The 15,512-nt window shown below is 38.6% G+C and overlaps 1 protein-coding gene across 2 annotated transcripts; it reads left to right on the top strand.

Moving 5' to 3' along the window:
* The first annotated feature begins 5,792 nt into the window (after positions 1–5,792).
* Apcs (amyloid P component, serum) lies at positions 5,793–14,609 on the top strand. Of its 2 annotated transcripts, none has more exons than XM_070000310.1 (2): positions 5,793–5,972; positions 13,829–14,609. In XM_070000310.1, exons 1-2 carry the CDS (start codon positions 5,960–5,962, stop codon positions 14,443–14,445), a joined length of 630 nt encoding a protein of 209 aa, XP_069856411.1. In that variant the 5' UTR covers positions 5,793–5,959; the 3' UTR covers positions 14,446–14,609. The 2 variants fall into 2 exon arrangements, with proteins under 2 accessions (XP_069856411.1, XP_069856410.1); XM_070000309.1 differs by lacking the exon at positions 5,793–5,972 and adding an exon at positions 13,544–13,686.
* The last annotated feature ends 903 nt before the right edge of the window (positions 14,610–15,512 follow it).

Here is a 15,512-nt window from a genome sequence, read left to right as displayed (position 1 = left end):
CCCAGAGTTCAGGCCCCATGACCGGACCCCAAAAAATAAAAAAATAAGACAAATCCACAGAAACTATAAGCAGAATACTAGCTGCTTATGTCTCCACCTCAGGGGAAGAGAGGAATAAGAATTGACAGTACAGAGCTTCATTTAAGAGTGAGAAAACTGTTTAAAAATTCTAACAAATGATAGCATAACTCTGTAGATATTGTGATCATGTGAATTTCTTAGCATGAACTCCTGTATCAATGAAGTTGTACATTTTTTTAAATTACACAAATTCTTTTTATGTTAAGGATAATACTTTTACTATTTTATTAGTAGACATATATTGTACAAGAGAAGTTTGTTGTGATGATTCCATAAATGCATACAACATACTTTGCACACTTTCAATCACTCTATTGTATTCCCTTAACTCCCACTCTTTTTTAGCCCTCGTTCCCCTAGTTTTCCCAACAGTGGGGGTTGTTATGTTATCATCACATACAGGGATGGAGATATGTATATAAAGATTTACTGTGAGTCTCTTCATTCCAAAATTCTCTCCTCCAGGTGATCCTTCTATACAGTCACGTCCCATTATAATTATTATCATCACTACTTTAAGGCTAGATTCCACATATAAGTACAAATATGATATCTGGCATTTTGAACTTAGTTATCTAACTCAACATGATCTCCAGTTCCATCTGCTTTCTTACAAATAATAGTATTTCATTCTTTTTCCTGGCTGAATAATATTCCCACTGTATATGATTCAATAATACCTCTAATGAACCTCAGACATTTCTTTAGATATGAATGTATCACTAAGGCATCATAACTATGCAAAGAGAGGTTTAGTATGTGTGCATTGATTATATTGGCAAAGAAAATTATATACTTGAGACATTTACATTAATAATGTCTAGACCAAGCCATATTTTGTCTCAGGAAGAATGTAATTGGTTATCTGAAAATTGACTTACACATTATTCATTTTTGTATGAGAATGGATAAAGTGTGTGTGTGTGTGTGTGTGTGTGTGTGTGTGAAATTTAGAATTAATCTATATGTCACAGGCTCAGTTCTGCCTACAACCCTTCCATCAGTCATTATAAAAAACTTTATTTTAAAATCTTTTTGTGGGGTCAGAGTACCTTAGTTCCAATCACGAGACTCCATTATCTAATTTCTGGGCTTAGGTCAGGTGGTTAAACTATCTATGCCTAAAATTGTAACAGTACCTGCTTCCACAGGGTTACTGTGACTGTTAAAAAGAGAATACATCAACACGTGTCTCACACACACACACACACACACACACACACACACACACACACACACACACACACACACACACACACACACACACACAGCAGTAATGAACTAATTTAAGGCCTGGTTCTTTTTTATTTTTCTGTTCAAAACACTTGAGTCTGTGCACTAGAATCACTCTGTGCTGCTTCAGCTCAGCTTCTCTCCTCAATGACCTTCTTTTTCTTGTCTTGCAAAGGCACTTGTGCCCTATTCTAAGATTTCACTCGGCTTATTGTTTGGTTTGTTGAAGCTACTTTCTCCTATAATCAGTTCAGTTATGGTTAAGAAATGGAACTAGGAAGCAAACTTGGCTAAACTATAGATGAGTCTGATGAAGGAAAAAGAGAGCCCAGAGGATTGTTCGTTTCTGGTATATTTTTCTTTCCTTTATTTCTTTTACCTAGACACAAAGAGACTGCAGGGAGTTTGGGGGAATGTGTGTCTGTTGGCTCTGGCGTGCCAGGAAATACAAGCATGAGTTCTTGGACTTTTCACTTGTTCACCTGTTGTTCATCCACCTATAGTTGTATTGAGAGTCATATGAGTCAGATTCTGTCCTGGGTACCAGGCAGGTGAGGAAAGCGCTCATGTGCATCCTTCCAACAGCTGTGGCTTTCTAGTTTCTGTGCTAGCCATGCTGTTCCCTTTGCCTTCCAAACTCTTTCTCAATTCACCAAGTTGAATATATGTCTGAACTCTACTCCCTACTCCCTACTCTCTGTCCATCTACAACCCAGTGTTAACTCCTCCATGACCCAGCTCTCTCCATGACCCAGCTCTCTCCCAATGCCAACACCATTCCCATCTGAAAGTCCCTCTCTTGAGACCCTGCGCTCCTTAAGACAGTGGTTAATACATCATAAATACCCCCTCCAATTTACATTGGAAAATTGTTACAAAATTTTCCACTGAAAGGAATGTAGACATTTTAGATCGAAAAAGTACCATGATTTTTAAAAACTCAATTTTGTGTACTGACAGCTGAGCTTAGGTTCTCACATGACAACTCTAGCACTTGAGCCACTCACCCCAGTCCTTCTGCCTTTAGCTTGTTTTTGAAATAAAGTCTCACTAACTCTGCCTAGCCTGGTCTACAATCATAATCCTCCTGTTTTGCCTCCTGAGTAGTTAAGAGTATTGGCATGTTCCACTATGGCTCACTAATGACGAAATACCAAGATGCTTCTAGCCGTGTACTGGTAGTTCATCCCTATCTGTGACCCTAAGTACTTGAGAGGCTGAGTTCGGGATTGAGGTTTGAAGCCAGTTCAAGCATAGAGAACTCTTGTTAACCAACTGATTGACATGGCAGTGTGCACCTGTCGGTTTAGTTATGTGGGAGATGGGGATTGAGAGGATCACAGCTCAAGGACATCATGGGCAGAAAAGTCTATGAGACTCTTGATGGAAAGAAGCTTGGTATGGTGGTGCATAGGTCATCCGAGCCACAAAGGGAAGCAAAAAGCAGGATTGTGGTTCAAGTGCACACCCAGGTAGGAAGTGAGACCCTGAACTGACTAGTTGTCAGCACAAAAAAGTTCTGGAAGTATAGCTCAGCAATAGAACACCTGCCCTGTCAACATGAGGCTGTGAGTTCAAACCCTAGTACTGCCTAAACAATATCACTGAGACATGGGTATCACCTGCTAATCTTCCCAGTGTTAATGTGTCCAGAAGACATATGGTTCTCCTGGCTTCCATCAGTCTGTTGGAAGGCAAGAAAATCACAAGTGACTAGAAATATGCCTCGGGCCTATTTGGATGGTTAAAATCTATGACGAAAGTATAAGACATAAATTCAAAGAGCTGACCTAGGAGCTGAAATAACAAGTCACTTATTCCCAAAATATACAAGTGTGTGAAAATAGATGCTACTCTACTGCGTCTTTTGCAATATGTCTTCTAGCTCTGACTCGTGGCTGATATACATGAATGTTTTCTTCATTACTCACATAACTCCCCACTCCAAAAAAAGTGTCGATAAGAGCAAAGCATTGCTCTTCAGAAAGAAAAAAAATCTGCCAGGAAAAGACACATGACAAAACTGAACTTTCACACATCTACTTCTCTCCTCTCCTCCCAGCCACCCATCTAGCAGAAGATGGGAAGCCATGTGTAAGGTGCTTGCTTCATCAAAAATTCCAGCTCACACTAAAGAGTAATCAAAACCCAAGCAGACTCCATACAGCCATTGTGGGAGAAGCAATTTCCAAAAGCTTTCAAGGGATAGAAAAACAAATATATAAGAAGAGGAGATCTAGGATGAAGGTACCACTCATTGTAAAGAGACTTACTTACTCTCTTTTGGTTCAACTTCTAGAGCTGGGTCCTTTTAACTGATATGTATTAATTGTATATTTCATTGTGACATTTCTACGCATGCATGCAAAGTACTTTGTTCATGTTAACTTCTCACTTGCCTCTCTTTTCCTCCTCCCTACTTCCTCTTTTCCCTTTCCCTCCCTCTTTTCTAGCCATCCACTCTTTAATTTCATGCCTTCAGTGTCTTATTATCTTTAAATAGCTACACTAGGTGTTTCAGTTTAACCTGTCCATTTATGTGTACAATGTATCTGATCATAGTCACAACTTCCATCATTCTCATCCCCTCCCACCTGTCTTATCCCCAGCCTTCTTGTCAAGATTCACTATATTGTGTGATATGACTGTATTTACCCACCTTTTTTCTTTCCATTTACCCATCTACCTCTTTGGGGGCCTCATCTCCCTTCCCCCAAATATTTTAAATGTTCAAAGGGGTTGCATCATAGAATCTTACTCCTGTGTATACTATATTTAGTCAGTTTGATCATATATAGAGATATATAAATCTAGATATATAATTGATTATTCAGAGATAGATACATAGATATGTATAGAAGAGAGAGACCTAAAAATTAAAAGACACGCTACATATTCTTTACCCCTTTATCTAATGGTGAACACCTAAGCTTATTCCATACTAGAGTGCCATAATAAACATGTAAATACAGGTATCTCTATAGTAATCTGCTTTTGATTCTTTTGGGGGTATATATCTATAAGTGGTATGCATGGATCATATGACAGTTCTACTGTTTTAAGGGACACTTCATACAAATTACTATCATATGTGGACTAGTTTACATTCACATTAACATTGAAAAATGATTCCTCCTCCCATCCTACTTGAAACATTTGTTGTTATTTGTTTTCTTGATGATAGTCATTCTGACAGGTTAGGTAGTAGTTTTGATTTCAATTTCCCTCATGACTATGTGTTTCAACATTTTGATAAGTATCTGCTCAGTTCAATTGACTATTGATTAGATTCTTTGTTATTTTCGTGATAAATTTTTTAGTTCTTTATATATCCAGGATATTAATCACCTGCTAAATAAACATCTAGCAAAGATTTTTGTCCTAGTAGTTAAGCTGTCTTTTCACTCCGTTGATTTGTTTCTTATGGGATTGTATTAAATAATGTGGTTTTAAAAAAAAAGATCCTTGTTTTCTCCTACACGGATAAAAGGTAGTCCACCTAAATGCAGACTACTTAACTGGCAAGTGGAGATGGATTCATGGAAAGAACTTTTCATCACTGAAACTACTTACTTTTCAATCCGCAAATGATAAGGGAAGCCTTTATGAAATGCCTGTTAAAGGTCATATAACTGAAATCATGATACTAGGTAAAGTCTCAGGTGGTCTCTGAGATTCCTTAACTGAAGTTATTGCTAACCAGCATCATCACCAGGTCTGTTCCACTCAAAGACAAAAGTCAAGGACCAAACAGGCAAGTGAAATAGCACCTGACTATGATGTCACTTCTTAATGAAGACATGCATGGTAACCCTCACAAAAGCGGGAAACACCCAGCAAAGTGAACTCTGCCAACTTCTACCAGGTCTTGTGCTATTAAGTCTTAGGGATGTCAATGAATAGTTGAGTGTAAGGAAACTTTTGTTCTCATATAAACTGTAGGTCGTGGGCACATATGTGGCATAAGAAAGACAAGGTGGCAAGAATTGAGCAATACAGCTCTATCTAAAAGCTCTTCCAGCTGGATATATGAGAAAGCCATTTCTGTATCTTTAATGCATATATTCACAGTCAATGCCCACCGAAAAATAAATTCCTATATACAGATAAAGCACTTTTCTCCTTTTGACCTACCTAAGATCCAGGATTACACCAAGACTCTCTCATTATAATCCTCTTTTTTCTAATCTCCTCCACATGCTAGTGTCAAGCAGGAACCATAAATAACAAGGAGAGAGTTGGTGGAAAGAAAAATACAAAAGAAAAAGGAAATCCACCTCATCAACATTAGCTAAATTTTGCAAAAACTACAAAGATGATTGGTTCAAAAGGAAATGTGAGGGTGATGGAACGCACTGACAGTAACTGAAAAACAGACCTGATAACAAGTAACTGAAAAAACAGACCTGATAACATTCTAGAGAGTAGTTGAAAGTTGAATTCTGAACTTCAAAGTGCGACCTCAGTGACATAACAGTCTAGATGTCTCACCAAACCCAAAAAAGCAGAAGAGAATTAACTTAGCAAGAGTTTTTTTTTTCATAAATGAAGCATAAAATTAGAAACAGAGGACTGAGATCAAGCAAAGAGGCCCACATATCAACAGGGCCTGGAAAGACATAGGCCAACTTTTGAAGATGTAAGGATGGGAGAGAGAGGTAGGAGTCTGCCCATACCTGGAGACTGCATTTAGCATCTACAAGAGCTTCTTTTGTGGGAAAATCAGTCATAACCTCAAGTATAGTCTTACTGTACTTTGTGCTGCTTTAACAGAATGCTATAGACTAGGGAATTTATGAACAATAGTTTGTGCTTTTGAAGTCTAAGCTTGATGGTTTGCAGCTACTGAGGACCTTCATATTATGCCATAACATGACAGAAAGAACCATATGGGAGAAATACGGAGACTGGGAGGGAGGGACGGAGGGAGGGAGGGAGGGAGGGAGGGAGGGAGAGAGAGAGAGAGAGAGAGAGAGAGAGAGAGAGAGAGAGAGAGAGAATTAGGGGCCAAAAATGATTATAACAAGCCACTCAAAAGGACAGAATCCTCAGGGCCTAATCATATCTTATATTTCTTTTTTTTTTTTTGGTCGGTCGTGGGGCTTGAACTCTGGGCCTGGGCGCTGTCCCTCAGCTCTTCAGCTCAAGGCGAGCACTCTACCACTTGAGCTACAGCGCCACTTCCCCTAATCATATCTTAAAAGTCCCACCTCAATAACAATACTCGATAGGAAATGTATTCATTACCTTACTCATGTAACTGTAACCCCTCTGTACGCTATTTTTACAATAAAAAATATAAAAAAGTCCCACCTCTAGATATTAATTCACTAGAAATTAAAATTTCAACACATAAAAATCATGTCCTTCTCACACAATACATGTGCTCATTTTATTCGAAGCATCCAAAAAGTCTTCACTCATTCCAGTGCCAATTTAAGAATCCCAAGTCCAAAATCTAAGGAGGTACACTTTATCCTGAGGCAAATTTTCCTCTAAGCTGTAAGTCCACAACATCAAAACAAGTGTTGGGTGTTATTTCTGGTTATAGATTCCATCCTTCAATCATTTTCCCCTTGTCTTGTTTTAATGTATGCAACAGATAAAGGGCCCATATCTGAGCTCTCCAGCTTAGATATTTTGTCTTCCAGGTGCTCTGCTCTTTGCACTTAAGTTCTACCTTCCAGCAAGCTCTAAAACAGACATTTATGCCAAATATTTGCAATTGTGTAACAGGAATGGCATTTACTCCAGTTATTTTTGTTCCTATTTCCTCAGTTCCATCTGAAACTCCTTCAAATGTCACCCACTGTCCATGTTTCTTTCAGCATTGTAATCACATTCATTTCCATAATTTCTACAAAATTCTATACTTCCCCTAATGCTCTTTATTTCTGAGCATCACTAACATCGTTCTTAATGCTCTTTTTTTAGTATCTTTAAGTAATTGCACAAAGGGGCTTCAATTCAACATGTCAAATGGTGAGAAAAATATGTCATGACCAGTGTCATGCTTTTCAGCATTCTTCCCCATTCCCTCAATTTACCGAGTTCCATTTTCCCATATGTACATTGAATATTAGGACAGCATTAGCCCATACTTCCTCTCTCCATTCACCTGTCCCCTCCCATTGACCTCACTTTCCTCTGCCACATATGTTCTAGCTTCCTGGTTTTCACTTTGTTAACCTGTAAATTAGTTGTTCAGTGGAATTACACCATTGGAATCCTCCTTTGCATTTATCACACTTTAGTTAACATGTTTGTACACCCTATATGTTTACTTATATATTTATAATTTAGATATAATTTCCCTATGTCCTTTGTCTCTCTGAACCTGATGTGAATTCCTTTCAGTGTATATATAAGTGATATATTGTTTTTCCTTGATGCATTTGTCCATTGAAAGGCATCTGGGCTGTTTCCATAACTTGGTTATGGTGAGTAGTGCAGCAATGAACATGGATGTGTTATATCTAGACTTTTCCTACGAGAGTACTCTAAATTTCCCAAATATCCTCTGGCATCCAGTTACAAAGATGCTTCTGAGTTTTCTGGTATATATTACAACAACAGTCCCACTTTCCAGTACTTTCTCTGGTTTGAGGGCACTTTGTGCTGCTTCAACAGAATACCAAAGGCTGGGCAATTTACAAATACCAGCAGGTTCCTTGTCACACAGTTCTGTAGACTAGAAAGTTCCAGAAATGGTAGCATCTGGAGAGGGCCTTCTTGATGTAGTATAATATGGCTGAAGGCATCACCTGGCAAGATGGTACTCAAGAGAGTTAAGAAGGGACTAGATTCACTTTTATAACAAACCCGCCCTTGCAATAATGATATTCATCTATTCCTAAGGGCAGAGGCCTGGTGATGTACTCACCTCTTTCAAGTGTGCCCATAGAGCCTGGGATGTGAGAAGCCAATTTGTGAAGATGCCAGAACTAGAAAGAAATCCAAGGCTGACAGCCTGGAGCCCAGCGGCCGGAAGCCTGCCATTTAGAGACTGAAACAGCTACTATGGTAGAAAGGTCAGTCATAATCTCAGGTAGATACTGATTTTTCTCCACTGTTAGACAGAACTGTGTGATAAATAGAGACAAAATAACCACTCTGTCAAAAAGAGACAATGTATAATCTGTGTGAGAAATACCAATTGGACTCTCAGTCTCCTAAAAAGAATCTAGCTTCTTTGCTATGCTTCCTGGTCAGAGTTACTGAACCTGATGAACAAACACTCCCCTTCTTTCTCCTTCCATCATCCCCTCAAACTTGAATTCTGCTTATGAAAATTTCTCCTCCAAAGGTCACCAATGAAAATTTTATTGCCAAATACAGCATCCTTTCTATTTAGATCTCTCTAGTGCATTTAATACCCCTGGACACAGCTTCCTGGAAAACTGCAGCTGATTTGGTTTCCATGACACTCCCAACTCTTCTCCTGCAACCAGCCCCATGAATGCAAATGGCCCCCCAAGTCAGTATCTGGTTCTCTGACCTTTTCCCCCTTCTCTCTTCCACTGAAATTAATAATCCATTGTTTCATCACCACAATAGGTCCACCTCTCTCAACTCTATCTTTCCAATCCCAAGGGGCAGTCAAATATTTCAAAATCTCTATTGGCCTTTTCTATGTGTATGTTATTGATCGTTTCAAATTTAGTGCTTTGGGACCTGAACTTAACCACCTACCCTTCATCCCCTCCACATGAGCTTGCTTTTTATCATCTTATCCACAGAAGTAATAACATATTTTCCCAACTCATTTCATCTACAATTTGAATGTGTCCCCCTAAACATCATGTTTTAGAAACTTAATCCCCAAGGTCATATGTCAGTGGTATTTCAGAGGTGGGACCTCTTTGGGGAAATGGTAGTCATTCATGAATTACTAGCTTACCTTAAGAATGGCTTTGTTGTAAAGGCAGGTTCTCATTCTCTGGCATACTTTCTCTGTCTCTACTGTGTTGTCCTTTTGATGTAGCAGGTCCTTAGCATGTAAATTATGAATACTTCATGCTAGCATTATGCTTCTGGTATCCTTCAAGTACGATAATCTAAATAAACCTTAATTCTTTATAAATTACCCAGTCTGTATCATTTGGCTATAGCAAAATAAAATGTACTACAATTTTGGAATAAAATTTAATGTGGTTTCACATTCTATATACTTCTATTTTATTTTAATTCTCAACCTCTTCCCTCCTTTTCCTTTTCTATACAACACTCTCAATATGAGATTGTATACCTATGATTTTATGCATCCACATATCAGAGTGATAATTATAATGTTCTTATATATCCTTATAAATGAGAAAATACAAAGTAATTTATTCTTAGTATTAAAATCTTTACTACTATCCCATATTCTACTCTAGATTCTTCTCTTTTTGAAATAGTTACTGTGATATTTTCTCTTTCACAAACACTTAGGATATTGGAAGTAACTTTAAAGTGTTATTTAGTCCTTTGGGTAAACTTCACTTACATCTTATGCTGCTGCCCTTTTGCTAGTGTGAGTCAGACCCCATTTTGTCTCTACCAATGCTTTCTTGCCCTTCTGCTCAGGGAGAAAATTCTATTACATGCCAACTGATTAAACCAGAACACCTCTTTTTAGGGACACGGGTGGCCCTGCTTCCTCCTCAACACACTGTCATCTTTTTCTCCCTTACATTCAACTCCTCAGAAGCCACGCAGACAGGAAGAGCCACTGATAGCCTCCAGGCAATAGCAGAGACTGGTTCACCTAGAGAGCTCCATTCAGTTAGAAGACCCATGATGCATTTTTCTGTATCCTAACATGGGAGTTGTCCTTTGGATGGCAGAAAGAAACCTTGATTTCTACTTTGACAACACAGAATTGCAAGCTGTTGTCTTAGAATGAAAGCCTGAGAAACATATTCTAGAAAAGAAAACAAACCAACAAAATCAGGATTCACTCGTATTTCCTTTTGCCCAGTCTTCTAGGAAATGTACTTTTCAGCCAAAACTGTTTTCTCACACAGATTAAACACAACATTATCAAGCCTAACTCTATATACCCAGGCACTTGTGTCCAACAGCAGTATTAAGCCCCTTACCTCCAGCTTCTCCCATGTCCTGTATCCCCCCAGAATTTAGCTGTACTCACCCATTCCCATTACAGAAAAAGAGATCTTCCACATTCATCTCTAAATAAAGCACTTTTTGTTGACAGAATGATAATTTGTTAATTTATGATGAAAACTAGAGGCAGCTGGTGAACCCTATTTTCTGAATTTTATGGCACTCATTAATTAACATCTGGGACTGGGAATTGCATATTCCCTGGGTTCTCAATAAAGGTAACCTCCAAGCTTCTCTGAACAGCATTGCCTGCTCATCTACTCTGTTACTATACCATGTTTCTTTACCAAACTATTAAATCCTTTGAATGCACTTAAATCCTTTGATTCCATAAATATAGCTCCTTTCATATGCAAAAGTGTGGTATATAAAATGAGTGGCCCAAATATAAACAATACCCCACAACCATCTCTGATCTAGAGGGAATGAGAGATAAATATGCTAATATCTTTAGTATGAGGCAAACAATGGTAAAAGCCATAAAATTCTTTGAAATGACAACAATAATAAATGCAATCCAGACAACATTCTACCTTATGCATTTTATACTACCTCATTTATCATCCTTGAAACACTATGAGGCAAATAGTTTTGTTCTGAGGGAAGGAATTTAAAGTTTAGAAGGCTTTAGTGTCTTGTGTGATAGTTAATCACTAAATCACTAGCAAATACAAACATTGGAAATCTACTCCAAAGTCGCTGATCTTAACTCTATGAGGAGTCCAGTCCATAGAAGACAAAAATAATGTTCAGTTAGTGATGCTGTGCAGAGTCACAGGTCTATTTTTCCTCCAACTACAGAATTAAAAGGAAAATGTTTAAACCATACAGAACAAACTTATTTGAAAGAAAAAGGAAGACAGTGAAACAGACTCTCCATAGAGAGGAGCATCAGACCTGAAGTCCAATGGATTCTTCTTGGAGGGTAGTTATTATAGCATGAGGGCTCCTCCCATATTTCCTCACCCAGGCTTTGTGCTGGTTGATTGTTAGCTTGTGTACTTCCCTGGCTCTTTTTATTTGTTGAATGGGAACCCAGGGAATATTGGGAAGGGGAAAAACAAAGGAGGGGTAACAATGCTCCATAGGAAATGTACTCATTACTTTACTCCTGTTGTAATCCTTCTGTACATTATCTTCACAATAAAAAATATATTTTAAAAAGAAGTATTTTGAGCAGGAACCTAGGGGATTATGGGAAGAAGTAGGGTCATGATGGGTCATATGTTATCTGTCACATGTTATTTCTGCCATTTTTATCCCCATCTACCTAAGGGAGGGGGGCTCTAATTCTCTCTCATTTTAAGGCATCAGAAAAGTCTTATGAAGTACTTCTGAGATTAGTTTTGAAGAACAGGGTAATGATATGAAAATCAAATGTCCCCATAGAGTCGTGGTTAATCCTCAGCTGGTGGCATTAGTTTGGGTGGATTTAGAAACTTTAGGAGGGAAGTGGGACCTAGCTGAAAAGGCCACTGGTGACAGGTGCTTATAGATATTCTGCCCCAGGTTCTTCCTGGCTCCTCCCTGCTTCCTGTTCACCATGAAGTAGACTAACTCCTTCTTCACACACTGTTGTCATGATGTTCTGCCCAAGCACTCCAGGCCAGGCAACCAAAAGCTATAAACCATCTGTAGCTATGAGCAAAACAAACTTTACCCACTTTAAGTGGTTCTCTCAGATATTTTGGTCACCACTATGCTAAAGGTAGCTAATACAAACAAGAGTTCAACAAACAGAGATGGGTAAGAGGGAAAAAAATCAATATCATAGGGGGTAAATGAGTAGAAATAACAAACTCAGGAAAATCTGACATCTATGCCCAACAACTATTTTATGTGTTTGACTGAAAATAGGATTTGATTAAGAGATAAAAGCCAACTTGAGCAAGATTAGAGATGGCATTGGCTTCCACGCAGAAGGATCTATAATTACTTCATGGAACCATATGTATATAAATGTAACTATACCACTCACCATTTTGGGCAAAAGGTCTGGCATATATTTTAGTTTTTAAAAGAAATAGAGAATAGAGACTATTCAGGGACCAAGATCTGAAAGATCATTTGAGCAATAATAGAGAAAGTTAATTATTGATGGTAGTTAGTATGTCATTGAAAAGGCTGATCAGAAGGTCAGAGTGAATTGAGAGAGGAGAAAATTAGTCAGAGGCTAGGCAAAATGACCATGAAGATTCCATAGGATTTAGAGGTGAGAGACAAGGAAAATAATATTGACAGAAAGGAAAACTTCAGTTCAATATCTTAGATGCATAAAAGTTTGAGGTGGTGGTTAAACAAGGGTGGGTTTATTTTTTAAGTAGTAGTAAAGAGAACAGAAATGAAGGTCACTGGGACTATGGGAAGGTCAATCACCACTGAATTCCCAACACCAAATGTAATGTCTTTTTAGTTAATATATTTATTAATGTATTAATAGGGTCATTGGCAAAAGAAGAAGAGAGAAAATTGAGAATGAGGAGTATGTCACCAGAAAAAAAAAAGTAGTCATGATGAGGAATGGGAAAATAAGCAGGCACAGCGATACATAAAAGAATATGAGTAAAAAAAGCAGATGAATAGTAAGATTCTGGAAAACTGAAACTTTTACATTCCAGCTATGATTTTCCCCTTAGCAAACACCTGGACCTGTTACTTAATATTGAGTCAATCAAAGGTAAAAGAACTTTTCAGTCTTCAACAGGATGTAGAATGTCAGAAAAGCCTACAGACTGAAATGTTTATCATAAAACTATAAAAGGAAGAAAAAGCCTTATTCTCAGAGTCCACAGAGACTTAAGCTCAGGGAGACCCTCCGTGTAGCTCAAAAGCTCCTGGCAGAACATAGATTCCTCAGGTAGAGGGATTGCTCAAGCCCATCCAAAGTCCTGAAATTCTGCAACCAGCCTTTTCCCAGCAACAGGAGTGGAGTTCTGGCAGTCACTTGTACCTAATGAATAACTGTCATTGATTTCCCAGTCCAAGGCCTGGCCATTCATTTTCCACCAGCAGCTGTGATTGCTGGAACCAGAAGGAGGACCTGGAAAATCATTCACACTTTCTTGGTATCCTCATCCCCCATCCTCACCCAACATGCATATAAAGCCTGAGTTTGCCTGGGCTTTTACAGGATGCATTTTAGTTCCTGTCAGCCACCCTAGTCACTGTCTTGGTTGTCACAGTCCCAGCCCAAGAAGATGGATATGCAGATGCTTTTGATCTTTGTCTTCACCAGCCTTCTTTCTGAAGCCTTTACTCAGACAGGTAGGGAGATCAAGGGATGGTCAAGGAGCTATGAAATGAGGAACAAAAATGAATCAAATATTTTACCTGATTTATGGTGAAAGTCACATTTTTACTAATTTATTTACTTACTTATTGTATTTATTTATTTTTATTCCTACAGACCTCAGTGGGAAGGTGTTTGTGTTCCCTATAGAGTCTTCAAGTGATCATGTGAAGATAACCTCACAGCAGGAGAAACCTTTGCAGAACTTTACCTTGTGTTTGCGAGCCTATAGTGACCTTTCCCGAGCCTACAGCCTCTTCTCCTACAATGTCGAGGGCAAGGATAACGAACTACTAATCTATAAAGAAAGAACTGGAGATTATAGTCTACACATTGGAGGAAGGAAAGTCACATTTAAAGTGATGGAAGCATTCCCTTCACCTGTGCATCTCTGTGCCAGCTGGGAGTCCTCCACTGGCATTGTTGAATTTTGGATCAATGGAAAGCCATTGGTAAAGAAGGGTCTGAGGCAGGGGTACACTATAGAACCTCATGGTAGCATTGTCCTGGGACAGGAACAGGATTCTTTTGGAGGGGAATTTGATAAGAGCCAGTCTTTTGTGGGAGAGATTGGGGATTTGGACATGTGGGACTCTGTGCTATCTCTAAAGGAGATCCTGTTTGAATATCAGGACAGTACTACCAAACATACCTATCCTAATATTCTAAACTGGAAGGCTCTACACTATGAAGTGAATGGATATGTCATCATCAAGCCCCTAGTGTGGAACTGAGGTCTTGCATCAACAAAACGTCTTGACAATGAAGTAACCAACATCTCAGAGACTTTTTTCTCAGAGCCACCGAATACTAAATCCTATACTGACAATTCTTTCCTGGTTGAGTCTCTTAGCTATATATCTGCCTAATAAAAAACATACTGTGTTTTTCCATCTCATTTATTTGGTGCAATCATAATCCCAAACACTTTATCTTAGATTGACTTTTCTAGTAGTTGATATTTCAATTTATATGGGAAGGAAACATTTTCAGTAACTAAGTAAAGATTATCACAAAGCCAGAGTATTCAGTGAGTGGAGCATTGACAGCACTGATATGCTACTAATAATAGATGTAGAATTGCAATAGAAATGCTTCTATTTGTTTTTTCAGAAACCCATCAATCAAAAAGAATTCTGGGGTTGCTCCAGGGAGACAAACTAGAATGAGATAAGTAAGCAATAGCTAAGAACTTGGCAGCAAATAGTGAGGTGAGGGAAGAAAGCTAGAAGAATAGGAATCTTCTGCATGGCAAAGGACATAGCTAGCAAGATCAATAGAAAGCCCACAGATTGGGAGAAGATCTTCACTAGCCATACAATGGACAAGGGTCTCATATCTAAAATATACTTGGAACTCAAAAAATTAAACCACCCAACAACAAATCCTCAAAGAAACAACTGCCCAGTAAATAAGCAGGCTACAGACTTAATGAGAAACTTCTCTGAAGAAGAAAGAAGGATGGCCAATAGACACATGAAGAAATGCTCAACCTCCCTAGCCATAAAAGAAATGCAAATCAAAACAACCGCCTCACCCCAGTTAGAATGGTTATAATCAAGAACTCTAAGAACAACAGATGCTGGAGGGGATGTGGCCAAAAGGGAACCCTACTTGTTCCTACTGGTGGGAGCGTAAACTTGTTCAACCACTTTGGAAAGTAGTATGGAGGTTCCTCAAAAGACTCCACATAGAGCTCCCCTCTGACCCAGCAATCCCACTTTTGGGCATTCACCCAAATGATCACAAACAAGACCATACTAAAGCTACCAGCACGACTATGTTTATTGCAGCATTATTT

The sequence above is a fragment of the Dipodomys merriami genome, unplaced genomic scaffold (assembly GCF_024711535.1).
Source record: "Dipodomys merriami isolate MVZ:Mamm:240054 unplaced genomic scaffold, mDipMer1.0.p SCAF_56, whole genome shotgun sequence".
NCBI lineage: Eukaryota > Metazoa > Chordata > Mammalia > Rodentia > Heteromyidae > Dipodomys > Dipodomys merriami.
Note: the sequence above shows the minus strand (reverse complement) of the source record. Positions and strands in the feature narration are given on the sequence as shown.

What these genes read in the sequence shown, in the direction of transcription:
- Apcs (XM_070000309.1), top strand. Translation starts at nt 13,620, where the DNA reads ATGGATATGCAGATGCTTTTGATCTTTGTCTTCACCAGCCTTCTTTCT. An exon ending in TGAAGCCTTTACTCAGACAG is followed by an intron (nt 13,687 to 13,828) that starts GTAGGGAGATCA and finishes TTATTCCTACAG; the next exon opens with ACCTCAGTGGGAAGGTGTTT.